This window comes from Protomyctophum parallelum (assembly GCF_964188405.1).
Source record: "Protomyctophum parallelum genome assembly, chromosome: 7".
Taxonomy (NCBI): Eukaryota; Metazoa; Chordata; class Actinopteri; order Myctophiformes; family Myctophidae; genus Protomyctophum; species Protomyctophum parallelum.
In genome coordinates this window covers 55070305-55091075 of record NC_139705.1, presented here as the reverse complement: position 1 = coordinate 55091075, position 20771 = coordinate 55070305, and the positions used below count along the sequence as shown (strand labels likewise).

Below are 20771 nucleotides of genomic sequence, written 5' to 3'. Positions count from 1 at the left end.
GCCACCGAGTGGCGCGCTATGAGCTTGTAGGTCTGCTATTTTGTTTTTAATCGAAGAACCACTGACATGTATAGAAACATAGCTTTAGAATTGTGGGGGCGTAAATAATATAGTAGAAGCATTTTTATCAATAATTGATCAATGTCACCGCATGGTCCACACACTACAAATTAAGGAAAAAAAGAAAACGTTTTTTTACTTCTTTTTAAGAGCAAAATTGCCAAAAGGGCAGGGGGTGCTCTAGCACCCCCTAGTGTCTATCTGTGCACGCCACTGGCACTTGGCTGGTGGGTGGTGTGACACAGTGCAATCTGATTGGTGCAGGCTGGTGGTATAAAGTAACTAAGTACATTTACTTAACTACTTGTACTGCTTCTATACTTGGATACAATGTTGAGGTATTTCTAGTATTTCCAATTTCAAGTACTTTTACTTCTGCTACATCTCAGTTTCAAACATTGTACTTTAACTGCACTACAAGTTATTATTATTATTATTATTATTATTATTATTATTATTATTATTATTATTATTATTATTATTATTATTATTACTACTACAAGTCAGACAACTTTTAGAGTGAATTTATAATATGTATTTATTGAGTATAATTGAGCATATAGATTATATGAAGCATAGATTGGCGTCAGGGCTCTGTTCCAATTAACCCATTCTGAACGGGAACCCATTCTGGTGTCAGCATCATGTTATGCTTTAGCTATTGAAAAATAGCAGACCTACAAGCTCGTAGCGCGCCACCGAGTGGCGCGCTACGAGCAGTGGAAACCTCGTGTGAATCAGATCTCAGGTCAGAATGGGTTAATTCCCTGTAACATTAGCATTTTAGTTAAGTTATAAATAAATAGAATTACAGGGAATGAATAAGACCCCCCATGCAGGGGATCTAGAAACAGAGCCTACAGGCGATGGGACCTAGAAACAGAGCCTACAGGCGATGGGATCTAGAAACAGAGCCTACAGGCGATGGGATCTAGAAACAGAGCCTACAGGCGATGGGATCTAGAAACAGAGCCTACAGGCGATGGGATCTAGAAACAGAGCCTACAGGCGATGGGATCTAGAAACAGAGCCTACAGGCGATGGGATCTAGAAACAGAGCCTACAGGCGATGGGATCTAGAAACAGAGCCTATACAGGCGATGGGATCTAGAAACAGAGCCTATACAGGCGATGGGATCTAGAAACAGAGCCTACAGGCGATGGGATCTAGAAACAGAGCCTATACAGGCGATGGGATCTAGAAACAGAGCCTACAGATTGATGGTGGGATTTGCTAAAACGTCATGAGCAGCAGGTTAGGAGCACGCACACACACACACACACACACACACACACACCCACACACACACACACACACACACACACACACACACACACACACACACACACACACACACACACAGGGTGCAAAACATACTCTCCCCATGCCTTCGGCCTGGTGGAGACAATAATTAGGTCACAGTTTACAGTGCCGGTATTTAGCAGACGCTCTTTTAATCCAGAGTGATTTACAGTAAGGCGGGGAAAGCACACATCAAACACACAGAGACAGCAGAACGTACCATGAAACCTTCACAGCCAGAGGAAAGCACACATCAAACACACAGAGACAGCTGAACGTACCATGAAACGTTCACAGCCTTGTCATGTACTTTCTGTCCAGATTATATTTCATATAGCTACATGTGTCACATAAAACTGTGACGGTACGACAGCTAAGCTTCACTGCTCCAGGCGAGATGCTCCGGTCACACGCACGCACGCGCGCACGCACGCACACACACACACACACGCTGGGGGGATTTAACGGTAAGCGCGGAGCGGAGCGGAGAGGAGCGGAGAGGCAGGGATGCTCTCCATATCCAGGTCACCTGGACTAGCGGGGGTTAATCCCAATCCCAGAGAAAAAAGTGCCTGATGTCCTTAATTCATTAAGACGAGAAGGCACCGAATTAAATGTCTTCTAAATAGTCACAGTTTTATGAGACATGTAGGTGTGTTCTAGCCTGGGCACCATTTCATTTCGGGTATATGATTCTGTCGGGAGCGGATGATATGGTTACGTCATGTTGTAGTATTGTTTTGTAGTCATCAGGATGGTATCGTTACATCATGTTGTAGTCATTGTTTTGTAGAGGACAGGATGATATCGTTACGTCATGTTGTAGTATTGTTTTGTAGTCATCAGGATGGTATCGTTACGTCATGTTGTAGTATTGTTTTGTAGTCATCAGGATGATATCGTTACGTCATGTTGTAGTCATTGTTTTGTAGTCATCAGGATGATATCGTTACGTCATGTTGTAGTATTGTTTTGTAGTCATCAGGATGATATCGTTACGTCATGTTGTAGTCATTGTTTTGTAGTCGACAGGATGATATCGTTACGTCATGTTGTAGTATTGTTTTGTAGTCATCAGGATGGTATCGTTACGTCATGTTGTAGTATTGTTTTGTAGTCGACAGGATGATATCGTTACGTCAAGTTGTAGTATTGTTTTGTAGTCATCAGGATGATATCGTTACGTCATGTTGTAGTATTGTTTTGTAGTCATCAGGATGATATCGTTACGTCATGTTGTAATATTGTTTTGTAGTCATCAGGATGATATCGTTACGTCATGTTGTAGTATTGTTTTGTAGTCGACAGGATGATATCGTTACGTCATGTTGTAGTATTGTTTTGTAGTCGACAGGATGATATGGTTACGTCATGTTGTAGTATTGTTTTGTAGTCATCAGGATGATATCGTAACATTATGTCATGTTGTAGTCATTGTTTTGTAGTCATCAGGATGATATCGTTACGTCATGTTGTAGTATTGTTTTGTAGTCATCAGGATGATATGGTTACGTCATGTTGTAGTATTGTTTTGTAGTCATCAGGATGATATCGTTACGTCATGTTGTAGTATTGTTTTGTAGTCGACAGGATGATATTGTTACGTCATGTTGTAGTATTGTTTTGTAGTCATCAGCATGATATCGTTACGTCATGTTGTAGTATTGTTTTGTAGTCATCAGGATGATATCGTTACGTCATGTTTTAGTATTGTTTTGTAGTCATCAGCATGATATCGTTACGTCATGTTGTAGTATTGTTTTGTAGTCGACAGGATGATATCGTTACGTCATGTTTTAGTATTGTTTTGTAGTCATCAGCATGATATCGTTACGTCATGTTGTAGTATTGTTTTGTAGTCGACAGGATGATATCGTTACATCATGTTGTAGTATTGTTTTGTAGTCGACAGGATGATATGGTTACGTCATGTTGTAGTATTGTTTTGTAGTCATCAGGATGATATCGTTACGTCATGTTGTAGTATTGATTTGTAGTCATCAGGATGATATTGTTACGTCATGTTGTAGTATTGTTTTGTAGTCATCAGGATGATATCGTTACGTCATGTTGTAGTATTGTTTTGTAGTCGACAGGATGATATGGTTACGGCATGTTGTAGTATCGTTTTGTAGTCATCAGGATGATATCGTTACATCATGTTGTAGTATTGTTTTGTAGTCGACAGGATGATATGGTTACGTCATGTTGTAGTATTGTTTTGTAGTCGACAGGATGATATGGTTACGGCATGTTGTAGTATCGTTTTGTAGTCATCAGGATGATATCGTTACATCATGTTGTAGTATTGTTTTGTAGTCGACAGGATGATATGGTTACGTCATGTTGTAGTATTGTTTTGTAGTCATCAGGATGATATCGTTACGTCATGTTGTAGTATTGTTTTGTAGTCATCAGGATGATATCGTTACATCATGTTGTAGTATTGTTTTGTAGTCGACAGGATGATATGGTTACGTCATGTTGTAGTATTGTTTTGTAGTCATCAGGATGATATCGTTACGTCATGTTGTAGTATTGTTTTGTAGTCATCAGGATGATATCGTTACGTCATGTTGTAGTATTGTTTTGTAGTCATCAGGATGATGTCGTTACGTCATGTTGTAGTATTGTTTTGTAGTCATCAGGATGATATCGTTACGTCATGTTGTAGTATTGTTTTGTAGTCGACAGGATGATATCGTTACGTCATGTTGTAGTATTGTTTTGTAGTCATCAGGATGATATCGTTACGTCATGTTGTAGTATTGTTTTGTAGTCATCAGGATGATATCGTTACGTCATGTTGTAGTATTGTTTTGTAGTCGACAGGATGATATCGTTACGTCATGTTGTAGTATTGTTATATGTATAGTCATCAGGATGATATCGTTACGTCATGTTGTAGTATTGTTTTGTAGTCGACAGGATGATATCGTTACGTCATGTTGTAGTATTGTTTTGTAGTCATCAGGATGATATCGTTACGTCATGTTGTAGTATTGTTTTGTAGTCATCAGGATGATATCGTTACGTCATGTTGTAGTATTGTTTTGTAGTCGACAGGATGATATGGTTACGGCATGTTGTAGTATCGTTTTGTAGTCATCAGGATGATATCGTTACATCATGTTGTAGTATTGTTTTGTAGTCGACAGGATGATATGGTTACGTCATGTTGTAGTATTGTTTTGTAGTCGACAGGATGATATGGTTACGGCATGTTGTAGTATCGTTTTGTAGTCATCAGGATGATATCGTTACATCATGTTGTAGTATTGTTTTGTAGTCGACAGGATGATATGGTTACGTCATGTTGTAGTATTGTTTTGTAGTCATCAGGATGATATCGTTACGTCATGTTGTAGTATTGTTTTGTAGTCATCAGGATGATATCGTTACATCATGTTGTAGTATTGTTTTGTAGTCGACAGGATGATATGGTTACGTCATGTTGTAGTATTGTTTTGTAGTCATCAGGATGATATCGTTACGTCATGTTGTAGTATTGTTTTGTAGTCATCAGGATGATATCGTTACGTCATGTTGTAGTATTGTTTTGTAGTCATCAGGATGATGTCGTTACGTCATGTTGTAGTATTGTTTTGTAGTCATCAGGATGATATCGTTACGTCATGTTGTAGTATTGTTTTGTAGTCATCAGGATGATATCGTTACGTCATGTTGTAGTATTGTTTTGTAGTCGACAGGATGATATCGTTACGTCATGTTGTAGTATTGTTATATGTATAGTCATCAGGATGATATCGTTACGTCATGTTGTAGTATTGTTTTGTAGTCGACAGGATGATATCGTTACGTCATGTTGTAGTATTGTTTTGTAGTCGACAGGATGATATGGTTACGTCATGTTGTAGTATTGTTTTGTAGTCATCAGGATGATATCGTTACGTCATGTTGTAGTATTGTTTTGTAGTCATCAGGATGATATCGTTACGTCATGTTGTAGTATTGTTTTGTAGTCATCAGGATGATGTCGTTACGTCATGTTGTAGTATTGTTTTGTAGTCATCAGGATGATATCGTTACGTCATGTTGTAGTATTGTTTTGTAGTCATCAGGATAATATTGTTACGTTATGTTGTAGTATTGTTTTGTAGTCATCAGGATGATATCGTTACGTTATGTTGTAGTATTGTTTTGTAGTCATCAGGATGATATGGTTACGTCATGTTGTAGTATTGTTTTGTAGTCATCAGGATGATATCGTAACATTATGTCATGTTGTAGTCATTGTTTTGTAGTCATCAGGATGATATCGTTACGTCATGTTGTAGTATTGTTTTGTAGTCATCAGGATGATATGGTTACGTAATGTTGTAGTATTGTTTTGTAGTCATCAGGATGATATCGTTACGTCATGTTGTAGTATTGTTTTGTAGTCGACAGGATGATATTGTTACGTCATGTTGTAGTATTGTTTTGTAGTCATCAGCATGATATCGTTACGTCATGTTGTAGTATTGTTTTGTAGTCATCAGGATGATATCGTTACGTCATGTTTTAGTATTGTTTTGTAGTCATCAGCATGATATCGTTACGTCATGTTGTAGTATTGTTTTGTAGTCGACAGGATGATATCGTTACGTCATGTTTTAGTATTGTTTTGTAGTCATCAGCATGATATCGTTACGTCATGTTGTAGTATTGTTTTGTAGTCGACAGGATGATATCGTTACATCATGTTGTAGTATTGTTTTGTAGTCGACAGGATGATATGGTTACGTCATGTTGTAGTATTGTTTTGTAGTCATCAGGATGATATCGTTACGTCATGTTGTAGTATTGATTTGTAGTCATCAGGATGATATTGTTACGTCATGTTGTAGTATTGTTTTGTAGTCATCAGGATGATATCGTTACGTCATGTTGTAGTATTGTTTTGTAGTCGACAGGATGATATGGTTACGGCATGTTGTAGTATCGTTTTGTAGTCATCAGGATGATATCGTTACATCATGTTGTAGTATTGTTTTGTAGTCGACAGGATGATATGGTTACGTCATGTTGTAGTATTGTTTTGTAGTCGACAGGATGATATGGTTACGGCATGTTGTAGTATCGTTTTGTAGTCATCAGGATGATATGGTTACGTCATGTTGTAGTATTGTTTTGTAGTCATCAGGATGATATCGTTACGTCATGTTGTAGTATTGTTTTGTAGTCATCAGGATGATATCGTTACATCATGTTGTAGTATTGTTTTGTAGTCGACAGGATGATATGGTTACGTCATGTTGTAGTATTGTTTTGTAGTCATCAGGATGATATCGTTACGTCATGTTGTAGTATTGTTTTGTAGTCATCAGGATGATATCGTTACATCATGTTGTAGTATTGTTTTGTAGTCGACAGGATGATATGGTTACGTCATGTTGTAGTATTGTTTTGTAGTCATCAGGATGATATCGTTACGTCATGTTGTAGTATTGTATTTGTAGTCATCAGGATGATATCGTTACGTCATGTTGTAGTATTGTTTTGTAGTCATCAGGATGATGTCGTTACGTCATGTTGTAGTATTGTTTTGTAGTCATCAGGATGATATCGTTACGTCATGTTGTAGTATTGTTTTGTAGTCGACAGGATGATATCGTTACGTCATGTTGTAGTATTGTTTTGTAGTCATCAGGATGATATCGTTACGTCATGTTGTAGTATTGTTTTGTAGTCATCAGGATGATATCGTTACGTCATGTTGTAGTATTGTTTTGTAGTCGACAGGATGATATCGTTACGTCATGTTGTAGTATTGTTATATGTATAGTCATCAGGATGATATCGTTACGTCATGTTGTAGTATTGTTTTGTAGTCATCAGGATGATATCGTTACGTCATGTTGTAGTATTGTTTTGTAGTCGACAGGATGATATCGTTACGTCATGTTGTAGTATTGTTTTGTAGTCATCAGGATGATATCGTTACGTCATGTTGTAGTATTGTTTTGTAGTCATCAGGATGATATCGTTACGTCATGTTGTAGTATCGTTTTGTAGTCATCAGGATGATATCGTTACGTCATGTTGTAGTATTGTTTTGTAGTCATCAGGATGATATCGTTACGTCATGTTGTAGTATTGTTTTGTAGTCATCAGGATAATATTGTTACGTTATGTTGTAGTATTGTTTTGTAGTCATCAGGATGATATCGTTACGTTATGTTGTAGTATTGTTTTGTAGTCATCAGGATGATATGGTTACGTCATGTTGTAGTCATTGTTTTGTAGTCATCAGGATGGTATCGTTACGTCATGTTGTAGTCATTGTTTTGTAGTCATCAGGATGGTATCGTTGCGTCATGTTGTAGTCATTGTTTTGTAGTCATCAGGATGATATCGTTATGTCATGTTGTAGTCATTGTTTTGTAGTCATCAGGATGATATCGTTACGTCATGTTGTAGTATCGTTTTGTAGTCATCAGGATGATATCGCTACGTCATGTTGTAGTATTGTTTTGTAGTCATCAGGATGATATCGTTACATCATGTTGTAGTATTGTTTTGTAGTCATCAGGATGATATCGTTACATCATGTTGTAGTATTGTTTTGTAGTCGACAGGCAGGAACAACCAGCGGCAACTTCCTTTTCCCTCAAACCGATTTTTCTCAAAAAAAGCTACAGGCTACGAGAGCTTTTATTGATTATTTATTATCTCTGTCTGTCTGTCTCTCTCTCTCTCTCTCTCTCTCTCTCTCTCTCTCTCTCTCTTTGCCTGTCTCTCTCTCTCTGACTCTCTCTCTCTGACTCTCTCTCTCTCTCTCTCTCTCTCTCTCTCTCTCTCTCTCTGTCTCTCTCTGTCTCTCTTTCCAAGAAATACATGTTTTTCTTCTATCTGCGTTAGAAACATTATTAAGTCCTAATCTCAGAGTCTCATATTCCTCTATTTTAAATCTCCCCAGAGGAGATTAATTAAGACAAATTGGCATCTTATAATCCTCTTTTATCCTGAGTCGGGGGGGAAGGAGGGAGGGGGGGACGGGCCGGGGGGGAACATTAGCGCCGCCGAGGCGAGAGAAATTAAAGGTTTATTGAATGCTGGTTCGTTCAGAATGAGCGTCTAGGTATAACTCCCTTCAGGGTGTTTAAACCATTCTGACCTGAGATCAGATTCTAAAAATGTCTTCTACATCCTGACAGTTTACCATTCTGACCTGAGATCAGATTCTAAAAAATGTCTTCTACATCCTGACAGTTTTCCATTCTGACCTGAGATCAGATTCTAAAAAATGTCTTCTACATCCTGACAGTTTTCCATTTTGACCTGAGATCAGATTCTATATAAATGTCTTCTACATCCTGACAGTTTACCATTCTGACCTGAGATCAGATTCTAAGAAATGTCTTCTACATCCTGACAGTTTTCCATTCTGACCTGAGATCAGATTCTAAAAGATGTCTTCTACATCCTGACAGTTTTCCATTCTGACCTGAGATCAGATTCTAAAAAATGTCTTCTACATCCTGACAGTTTTCCATTCTGACCTGAGATCAGATTCTAAAAAATGTCTTCTACATCCTGACAGTTTTCCATTCTGACCTGAGATCAGATTCTAAAAATGTCTTCTACATCCTGACAGTTTTCCATTCTGACCTGAGATCAGATTCTAAAAAATGTCTTCTACATCCTGACAGTTTTCCATTCTGACCTGAGATCAGATTATAAAAATGTCTTCTACATCCTGACAGTTTTCCATTCTGACCTGAGATCAGATTCTAAGAAATGTCTTCTACATCCTGACAGTTTTCCATTCTGACCTGAGATCAGATTCTAAAAAATGTCTTCTACATCCTGACAGTTTTCCATTCTGACCTGAGATCAGATTCTAAGAAATGTCTTCTACATCCTGACAGTTTTCCATTCTGACCTGAGATCAGATTCTAAGAAATGTCTTCTACATCCTGACAGTTTTCCATTCTGACCTGAGATCAGATTATAAAAATGTCTTCTACATCCTGACAGTTTTCCATTCTGACCTGAGATCAGATTCTAAGAAATGTCTTCTACATCCTGACAGTTTTCCATTCTGACCTGAGATCAGATTCTAAAAAATGTCTTCTACATCCTGACAGTTTTCCATTCTGACCCGAGATCAGATTAAAAAAAAATCTTCTACATCCTGACAGTTTTCCATTCTGACCTGAGATCAGATTCTAAGAAATGTCTTCTACATCCTGACAGTTTTCCATTCTGACCTGAGATCAGATTCTAAAAAATGTCTTCTACATCCTGACAGTTTTCCATTCTGACCTGAGATCAGATTCTAAAAATGTCTTCTACATCCTGACAGTTTTCCATTCTGACCTGAGATCAGATTCTAAAAATGTCTTCTACATCCTGACAGTTTTCCATTCTGACCTGAGATCAGATTCTAAAAAAATTCTTCTACATCCTGACAGTTTTCCATTCTGACCTGAGATCAGATTCTAAAACATGTCTTCTACATCCTGACAGTTTTCCATTCTGACCTGAGATCAGATTCTAAAAATGTCTTCTACATCCTGACAGTTTTCCATTCTGACCTGAGATCAGATTCTAAGAAATGTCTTCTACATCCTGACAGTTTTCCATTCTGACCTGAGATCAGATTCTAAAAATGTCTTCTACATCCTGACAGTTTTCCATTCTGACCTGAGATCAGATTCTAAAAATGTCTTCTACATCCTGACAGTTTTCCATTCTGACCTGAGATCAGATTCTAAAAAATTTCTTCTACATCCTGACAGTTTTCCATTCTGACCTGAGATCAGATTAAAAAAATGTCTTCTACATCCTGACAGTTTTCCATTCTGACCTGAGATCAGATTCTAAAAATGTCTTCTACATCCTGACAGTTTTCCATTCTGACCTGAGATCAGATTCTAAAAAATGTCTTCTACATCCTGACAGTTTTCCATTCTGACCTGAGATCAGATTCTAAGAAATGTCTTCTACATCCTGACAGTTTTCCATTCTGACCTGAGATCAGATTATAAAAATGTCTTCTACATCCTGACAGTTTTCCATTCTGACCTGAGATCAGATTCTAAGAAATGTCTTCTACATCCTGACAGTTTTCCATTCTGACCTGAGATCAGATTCTAAAAAATGTCTTCTACATCCTGACAGTTTTCCATTCTGACCTGAGATCAGATTCTAAGAAATGTCTTCTACATCCTGACAGTTTTCCATTCTGACCTGAGATCAGATTAAAAAAATGTCTTCTACATCCTGACAGTTTTCCATTCTGACCTGAGATCAGATTCTAAAAAATGTCTTCTACATCCTGACAGTTTTCCATTCTGACCTGAGATCAGATTCAAAAAATGTCTTCTACATCCTGACAGTTTTCCATTCTGACCTGAGATCAGATTTAAAAAATGTCTTCTACATCCTGACAGTTTTCCATTCTGACCTGAGATCAGATTAAAAAAATGTCTTCTACATCCTGACAGTTTTCCATTCTGACCTGAGATCAGATTCAAAAAATGTCTTCTACATCCTGACAGTTTTCCATTCTGACCTGAGATCAGATTCTAAAAAGTGTCTTCTACATCCTGACAGTTTTCCATTCTGACCTGAGATCAGATTCTAAAAAATGTCTTCTACATCCTGACAGTTTTCCATTCTGACCTGAGATCAGATTCTAAAAAATGTCTTCTACATCCTGACAGTTTTCCATTCTGACCTGAGATCAGATTCTAAAAAATGTCTTCTACATCCTGACAGTTTTCCATTCTGACCTGAGATCAGATTCTAAAAGATGTCTTCTACATCCTGACAGTTTTCCATTCTGACCTGAGATCAGATTCTAAAAATGTCTTCTACATCCTGACAGTTTTCCATTCTGACCTGAGATCAGATTCAAAAAAATGTCTTCTACATCCTGACAGTTTTCCATTCTGACCTGAGATCAGATTCTAAAAATGTCTTCTACATCCTGACAGTTTTCCATTCTGACCTGAGATCAGATTCTAAAAATGTCTTCTACATCCTGACAGTTTTCCATTCTGACCTGAGATCAGATTCTAAGAAATGTCTTCTACATCCTGACAGTTTTCCATTCTGACCTGAGATCAGATTCTAAAAAATGTCTTCTACATCCTGACAGTTTTCCATTCTGACCTGAGATCAGATTCTAAGAAATGTCTTCTACATCCTGACAGTTTTCCATTCTGACCTGAGATCAGATTCTAAGAAATGTCTTCTACATCCTGACAGTTTTCCATTCTGACCTGAGATCAGATTCTAAGAACTGTCTTCTACATCCTGACAGTTTTCCATTCTGACCTGAGATCAGATTCTATAAAATGTCTTCTACATCCTGACAGTTTTCCATTCTGACCTGAGATCAGATTCTAAGAAATGTCTTCTACATCCTGACAGTTTTCCATTCTGACCTGAGATCAGATTCTAAGAAATGTCTTCTACATCCTGACAGTTTTCCATTCTGACCTGAGATCAGATTCTAAGAAATGTCTTCTACATCCTGACAGTTTTCCATTCTGACCTGAGATCAGATTCTATAAAATGTCTTCTACATCCTGACAGTTTTCCATTCTGACCTGAGATCAGATTCTAAGAAATGTCTTCTACATCCTGACAGTTTTCCATTCTGACCTGAGATCAGATTCTAAGAAATGTCTTCTACATCCTGACAGTTTTCCATTCTGACCTGAGATCAGATTCTAAAAAAAATCTTCTACATCCTGACAGTTTTCCATTCTGACCTGAGATCAGATTCTATAAATGTCTTCTACATCCTAAAAAATGTCTTCTACATCCTGACAGTTTTCCATTCTGACCTGAGATCAGATTCTATAAATGTCTTCTACATCCTGACAGTTTTCCATTCTGACCTGAGATCAGATTCTAAAAAATGTCTTCTACATCCTGACAGTTTTCCATTCTGACCTGAGATCAGATTAAAAAAAATGTCTTCTACATCCTGACAGTTTTCCATTCTGACCTGAGATCAGATTCTAAAAAAATTCTTCCACATCCTGACAGTTTTCCATTCTGACCTGAGATCAGATTATAAAAATGTCTTCTACATCCTGACAGTTTTCCATTCTGACCTGAGATCAGATTCTAAGAAATGTCTTCTACATCCTGACAGTTTTCCATTCTGACCTGAGATCAGATTCTAAAAAAATGTCTTCTATGTCAGTCGCTCTTCGATTTTTCAAAACTAGCAGATCTACAAGCTCATATGAGCTTGTAGATCTGCTATTTTTCAATAGCTAAAGCATAACGTAATGCTAACACCAAAAGGGGTTCCCACACAGAATGGGTTAAATCATTATGTTAAGCTTTAGCTATTGAAAAATAGCTCGTAGCGCGCCACTCGGTGCTTGTAGATCTGCTATTATTATTTTTTTAATCGTGACAATGTTGCGCAAATCTTTGAATAAATGCTTCTTAACTAAACTCTGTGCTTCTGGGGGGGGGGGGGGGGGCAGATGGGGGTCGGTAATTACAGATAATTATGGGGGTCCTTAATTGACGTGAAATAGTTTGAGAACCGTCTGACATAATAGAACCACAAGGCTTTTTAGAAAACTGTCAGGATTTAGAAGACTATGGGCTGTATTTTGCGTGTCTTAAGTACCAGGTCTTATTCCCTAACTTGAGTAAACTAAAGACCTGGAGGCGTGGTCACTGCTCTTAAGTTAGGGAATAAGACCTGGTACTGAAGACACGCAAAATACAGCCCATAGAATCTGGTCTCAGTCCTAAATGGGATAATGCTGCTGGGTAATGTCCTCAGTGAGTCTAATATTAACCCCTTTTGGTGTTAGTATTATGCTATGCTTTAGCTATTGAAAAATAGCAGATCTACAAGCTCATAGCGCGCCACCGAGCTAAGAGCTTGTAGATCTGCTATTTTTTTTTAAATCGAAGAACGACTGACATAGAAACATAGCTTTTTCAGAAAACTGTCAGGATGTAGAAGACATTTTTAGAATCTGATCTCAGGTCAGAATGGGTTAATAATAATAATAATAATATGACTGTAAACTGTGAGTTATTACAACACTGGTGGATGTGAGTACATGAAGATAAAATGTATGTCTCTCTGTCTTCTGTTCTCTGGCACGCTGACAGTAAAATAAATAAATGATGATATAGTAAACCTTACACTTCTTTTATACAGGATGACAATGAAACCATAACGATAACATTGGGGCGACTGTATGGCTCAGGAGGTAGAGCGGGTCGTCCAATGATCCGTGGGTCGGCGGTTCGAATCCCGGCCCCTCCTCCTCCTGTCTACATGTCGAAGTGTCCTTGAGCAAGAAGACACTGAACCCCAGATTGCTCCCGATGTGCTGGTTGGTGCCTTGCATGGCTTCCGCCGCAATCGGTGTGTGAATGTGTGTGTGAATGGGTGAATGTAATGCACCATCTGTGTGAATGTGTGTGTGAATGGGTGAATGTAATGCACAATCTATGTAAAGGTGTATGAATGTGTGTGTGAATGGGTGAATGTAATGCACCATCTATGTAAAGGTGTGTGTGTGTGTGTGTGTGTGTGTGTGTGTGTGTGTGTGTGTGTGTGTGTGTGTGTGTGTGTGTGTGTGTGTGTGTGTGTGTGTGTGTGTGTGTGTGTGTGTGTGTGTGTGTGTGTGTGTGTGTGTGTGTGAATGGGTGAATGTAATGCACAATCTATGTAAAGGTGTGTGAATGGGTGAATGTAATGCACAATCTATGTAAAGGTGTGTGAATGGGTGAATGTAATGCACAATCTATGTAAAGGTGTGTGAATGTAATGCACAATATCTGTAAAGGTGTGTGAATGGGTGAATGTAATGCACAATCTATGTAAAGGTGTGTGAATGTGTGTGTGAATGGGTGAATGTAATGCACAATCTATGTAAAGGTGTGTGAATGTGTGTGTGAATGGGTGAATGTAATGCACAATCTATGTAAAGGTGTGTGAATGTGTGTGTGTGAATGGGTGAATGTAATGCACAATCTATGTAAAGGTGTGTGAATGTGTGTGTGAATGGGTGAATGTAATGCACCATCTATGTAAAGCGCTTTGGATAAAGGCGCTATATATAAATGCACCATTGAACGCGCTCACACAGAGTGAGTCACAGTAATGGGATGCTCGCTGTGACACATATAGGCGCTTTCTGAAAGCAGTCCCTTGACTTGAAGTGCTCTCGGGAGGTTCCCTCGTCAGGAAGTGCCCCTCCAGCTGAATCCAGTTCCCTTGATTAGGGTGCTGGGTTTAAAAAACTGTTTGGAAATACACTCGCCCTCCTTGTGCAGAAACAGGAAACAGACACCATTCGTTGCCGTGGTTACCATCATGCCATTGTGTTACATGTTATTTTGTTTGTACAGTTATATTGCATTGCATCGTGTATGTTTGTGTGACATGTGGATTTCATTAATATGGAAAAAGCAAATACAGCGTGACTGTCAAAAATGACATGTCATATACATCCATGGTGTTTATAAATCATTGTTAAAAGTTTTGTTTGTGTGGTTTCATTTATAGTGTTTTCACGGTGGGGTAAATAAAGAGCCCTTAATTGTGAACATCAGTTGGAGCGTTGTCTATTCTGCATCAGATGAAGATTGTTTAGGAGGAGTTTATTTATCATTTATTTGTGGTGGTTCTTCCATTTGTAGGTGGCGGTTTCCATGCGGACAGAGAGCAGGGCTGCACAAGGCAATGGAGTCTAGATCGGCACAGACTCGCTCTTGAGGGCTTTATAAGCCACTTCCACTCAAGGCTGCTTGGTTTCGGACGACACTTAATCAGACCAGTGTGTGTCCAGTGGAAACCTCGTATGAATCTGATCTCAGGTCAGAATGGGTTAATCAGACCAGTGTGTGTCCAGTGGAAACCTCGTATGAATCTGATCTCAGGTCAGAATGGGTTAATCAGACCAGTGTGTGTCCAGTGGAAACCTCGTATGAATCTGATCTCAGGTCAGAATGGGTTAATCAGACCAGTGTGTGTCCAGTGGAAACCTCGTATGAATCTGATCTCAGGTCAGAATGGGTTAATCAGACCAGTGTGTGTCCAGTGGAAACCTCGTATGAATCTGATCTCAGGTCAGAATAGGTTAACATGGCGCAGCATATGGAGGGAATGTGTGTATAGGGCGAGTGGCGAGGAGGCGGTTTCAGAAAGGGGGCGGGGGCCACAATGTGCATTCAAAGATTTTCCTAGAAGCTTTGTCATTGGTGGATTTTGCCTGTCTGCTTCCTGTATTTTTCAACCAATAGGTGAACAGAACACACCTGTGTCTTGGGGCCTGATGGGCATCCTGCTCTGATTGGCTGGGAGGATCTCCAGCTTGACGAGGTCACCGGTGCTGGCCAATAGCTGCGTAGCTTCCATCAGAGAGCAGTGCTCCGTGCTGGTGCTGTCTATCGATAGGATGACGTCACCGGGGTGGAGCGCCCCACACCTGAGAGAGAGAGAGAGAGAGAGAGAGACATAGACATTACATTAGGTTAGAGAGAGAGAGAGAGAGAGAGAGAGAGAGAGAGAGAGAGAGAGACATAGACATTACATTAGGTTAGAGAGAGAGAGACAATACCTTATGTTATCTAGAGAGAGAGGGAGAGCCTGTGGAATGCCCTCCCTAAGGCACTCAAACCTTCAAATCCGCCCTGAAGACCCACCTCTTCAAAACTGCCTTCCCTAGCTAACCCTTTTCACTGTCTTTTAATGTTCTTTAGCTCCTTTTTTCTATTAAAGTTGTTTTAATTTGTTGTTACCTCCATAAAGCCCCCCCCCCCCCTCCCATGTAAAGCGTCTTTGGGTACTCAGAAAAGCGCTATATAAGTTTGAGATATTATTATTATTATTATTATTATTATTATTATTATCGAGGGATCAGCAAGGGGATCAGCGGGCAGCCGATACACCCACGCCACAGCTAAGGCCATTACGTTTGTCAAGGAAGGACAAAGGCCAGAAAGAACATCAAAGAACTGCTCTCTCCACGGCCCCAGACTGACTGGGTGATGACAGTTGACCTTGAAAGGCAGCTGAACATTCCATCACACATCACCCAGAACCAGCATGCCATTTATTGGACACAGGCCGGGCCGGGCCGGGCCTGATCAGCCTTGGTCGCCTGGAGGAAAGATCCGAAACACCCTGTGATTCCAGGAATGTCCAAGTCTGTGCATCGGTAGATGTATTGTTAAGCGTTATATGTCACCTCTCAGCCACGCTGGCGGGTCGTATCTTGTCGATGATGACCACCTGCTTGTTGAGTTATATTCTATGTTATAGATGTGTATATATATGTATATATATATTAGGGCTGTCAAAGTTAACGCACTATTAACTAGTTAACTCACAATCCTTTTAACGGCACTACTTTTTTTAACGCACGATTAACGCGCGTTACAAGTTTGACAGAATGGTTGAGAGACGCATGGCAATTTTACACTGAAGAGTTGAATAATTGTTAAACAGCTGCATTACTTAAGTTAATTTAAGTCTACACAATTAGAAAACTTAGAAAACATGTTATTTTGATCAACATGGCCTGTTATCTCTAGTAATGGTACCATTGGCCAACATCAATGCAGTTCTTTAGTTTGGGTCTGGAAGGCTAAATGTCATCAAATGGTGGTTCCGTGGCTCAAATGCAGAATAAATAATGGACCTTGATATGAAAAATCTTGAAAACCACTGATTTAAGGTATATTTAGAAGGGATAAAAAATATGCGATTAATTTGCGATTAATCACAGTTAACTATGGACAACCATGCGATTAATCAGATTAAATATTTTTAATCGATTGACAGCCCTAATATATATGTGTGTATATGTTGTTATATGTCACCTCTCAGCCACGCTGGCGGGTCGTATCTTGTCGATGATGACCACCTGCTTGTTGCGGAAGGCCGCCGTGGTCAGAGAGACGCCCAGAGCGCTGGTTCCTTTAACGATCTCTATGAGGAGAGGACCGCTGGCCTGCTGCACGGCCTCTAGAGGGAGACAAAACACACTGTATGAGGAGAGGACCGCTGGCCTGCTGCACGGCCTCTAGAGGGAGACAAAACACACTGTATGAGGAGAGGACCGCTGGCCTGCTGCACGGCCTCTAGAGGGAGACAAAACACTGTATGAGGAGAGGACCGCTGGCCTGCTGCACGGCCTCTAGGGGGAGACAAAACACACTGTATGAGGAGAGGACCGCTGGCCTGCTGCACGGCCTCTAGGGGGAGACAAAACACTGTATGAGGAGAGGACCGCTGGCCTGCTGCACGGCCTCTAGAGGGAGACAAAACACTGTATGAGGAGAGGACCGCTGGCCTGCTGCACGGCCTCTAGGGGGAGACAAAACACTGTATGAGGAGAGGACCGCTGGCCTGCTGCACGGCCTCTAGAGGGAGACAAAACACACTGTATGAGGAGAGGACCGCTGGCCTGCTGCACGGCCTCTAGGGGGAGACAAAACACACTGTATGAGGAGAGGACCGCTGGCCTGCTGCACGGCCTCTAGGGGGAGACAAAACACACTGTATGAGGAGAGGACCGCTGGCCTGCTGCACGGCCTCTAGAGGGAGACAAAACACACTGTATGAGGAGAGGACCGCTGGCCTGCTGCACGGCCTCTAGAGGGAGACAAAACACTGTATGAGGAGAGGACCGCTGGCCTGCTGCACGGCCTCTAGGGGGAGACAAAACACACTGTATGAGGAGAGGACCGCTGGCCTGCTGCACGGCCTCTAGAGGGAGACAAAACACACTGTATGAGGAGAGGACCGCTGGCCTGCTGCACGGCCTCTAGGGGGAGACAAAACACACTGTATGAGGAGAGGACCGCTGGCCTGCTGCACGGCCTCTAGAGGGAGACAAAACACTGTATGAGGAGAGGACCGCTGGCCTGCTGCACGGCCTCTAGGGGGAGACAAAACACTGTATGAGGAGAGGACCGCTGGCCTGCTGCACGGCCTCTAGGGGGAGACAAAACACACTGTATGAGGAGAGGACCGCTGGCCTGCTGCACGGCCTCTAGGGGGAGACAAAACACACTGTATGAGGAGAGGACCGCTGGCCTGCTGCACGGCCTCTAGAGGGAGACAAAACACACTGTATGAGGAGAGGACCGCTGGCCTGCTGCACGGCCTCTAGAGGGAGACAAAACACTGTATGAGGAGAGGACCGCTGGCCTGCTGCACGGCCTCTAGAGGGAGACAAAACACACTGTATGAGGAGAGGACCGCTGGCCTGCTGCACAGCCTCTAGAGGGAGACAAAACACACTGTATGAGGAGAGGACCACTGGCCTGCTGCACGGCCTCTAGGGGGCGACAAAACACACTGTATGAGGAGAGGACCGCTGGCCTGCTGCACGGCCTCTAGAGGGAGACAAAACACTGTATGAGGAGAGGACCGCTGGCCTGCTGCACGGCCTCTAGGGGGAGACAAAACACACTGTATGAGGAGAGGACCGCTGGCCTGCTGCACGGCCTCTAGAGGGAGACAAAACACACTGTATGAGGAGAGGACCGCTGGCCTGCTGCACGGCCTCTAGAGGGAGACAAAACACACTGTATGAGGAGAGGACCGCTGGCCTGCTGCACGGCCTCTAGAGGGAGACAAAACACACTGTATGAGGAGAGGACCACTGGCCTGCTGCACGGCCTCTAGGGGGCGACAAAACACACTGTATGAGGAGAGGACCGCTGGCCTGCTGCACGGCCTCTAGAGGGAGACAAAACACACTGTATGAGGAGAGGACCACTGGCCTGCTGCACGGCCTCTAGAGGGAGACAAAACACTGTATGAGGAGAGGACCGCTGGCCTGCTGCACGGCCTCTAGAGGGAGACAAAACACTGTATGAGGAGAGGACCGCTGGCCTGCTGCACGGCCTCTAGAGGGAGACAAAACACACTGTATGAGGAGAGGACCACTGGCCTGCTGCACGGCCTCTAGAGGGAGACAAAACACACTGTATGAGGAGAGGACCACTGGCCTGCTGCACGGCCTCTAGAGGGAGACAAAACACACTGTATGAGGAGAGGACCGCTGGCCTGCTGCACGGCCTCTAGGGGGAGACAAAACACACTGTATGAGGAGAGGACCGCTGGCCTGCTGCACGGCCTCTAGAGGGAGACAAAACACACTGTATGAGGAGAGGACCGCTGGCCTGCTGCACGGCCTCTAGAGGGAGACAAAACACTGTATGAGGAGAGGACCGCTGGCCTGCTGCACGGCCTCTAGGGGGAGACAAAACACTCTGTATGAGGAGAGGACCACTGGCCTGCTGCACGGCCTCTAGAGGGAGACAAAACACTCTGTATGAGGAGAGGACCGCTGGCCTGCTGCACGGCCTCTAGAGGGAGACAAAACACACTGTATGAGGAGAGGACCACTGGCCTGCTGCACGGCCTCTAGGGGGCGACAAAACACCAGGGGGGCAGACCTTAGAGTATATATGAATAGAGAAGACACCCGAGTTCTCCTCCCATCCACTTGCATTAAGTTGTAGTTCTCCTCCCATCCACTTGCATTAAGTTGTAGTTCTCCTCCCATCCACTTGCATTAAGTTGCTCAAAAGCGCATGAGGCGATTTCACTCCTCCTTCCTGGTAGGAACAGAGTGCATTCTGGGATGGATTGGCCTCAAACACATGAACGCGCTGCCGTTGACTATCATTGTGCCGTTTGTGCTGCGTTCACGTATGAAACATTCGTTCACGTGTTCATGGCCTCAAACACATGAACGTGCGCTATGATAGTCAACGGACCAGCGCTGCAATACCAAATTCAGCCACTATGTCCATTTGGCCTCAGGGTTTCCTCTGGGTGCCGTCTCTATTCATATTATACTCTAAGGGGCAGTCAGACAGTTTTTTCGTGAAGCCACTAAGGAAATTGGGACTTCCTGAAAGTTCATATAATGGCCTGTTGTGGCGCTGTCTGTCATTGGGCCCAAAAAAACCCATATCTCTCCATAGAGGTCCATGTATTTGGGCCCAACTTCACCTAGACTGTATTACCTTAATAAACATGGCCATGAATACTTTCTGCTTCCAGTCACTAGTTTAAAGTCTCATTTCTCATGTCATAATATTCTTTTTGGAAAATTATGGTCCCATTTATTTAAAAAATGACCATAAAAAGTCGCGTATGTAATGATGGGCGTGGCTACCGTTACAGTCTATGATCTATTACAGTCTATAATAAAATAGCAGACCTACAAGCTCATAGCGCGCCACTCGGTGGCGCGCTATGAGCTTGTAGGTCTGCTATTTTTAAATAGCTAAAGCATAACATGATGCTGACACCAAAAGGGGATCCCGCCCCAAAATGGGATAAATGTGCCACGTCTCTGTCTGCGTGCGTGCGTGCGTGCATATGTGCGTGCGTGCGTGCATATGTGCGTGCGTGCTCACCCATAACAGAGACATC

At 41.8% G+C, this 20771-nt stretch overlaps 1 protein-coding gene across 1 annotated transcript in view; it reads right to left on the bottom strand.

The window, feature by feature from the left end:
- The window catches only part of LOC310862176 (glutamate receptor-interacting protein 2-like), a gene marked incomplete at its 5' end in the record, with an annotated part of 122898 nt that overhangs the window by 95488 nt on the left and 6639 nt on the right, over positions 1-20771 (bottom strand). The window contains 5 exons of the mRNA XM_083769909.1: positions 15629-15798; positions 17195-17339; positions 18644-18829; positions 18990-19061; positions 19622-19693. Of these exons, the coding sequence (XP_083626035.1) occupies positions 15629-15798; positions 17195-17339; positions 18644-18829; positions 18990-19061; positions 19622-19693 (645 nt within the window). The remainder of the gene's footprint in view (positions 1-15628; positions 15799-17194; positions 17340-18643; positions 18830-18989; positions 19062-19621; positions 19694-20771) is intronic.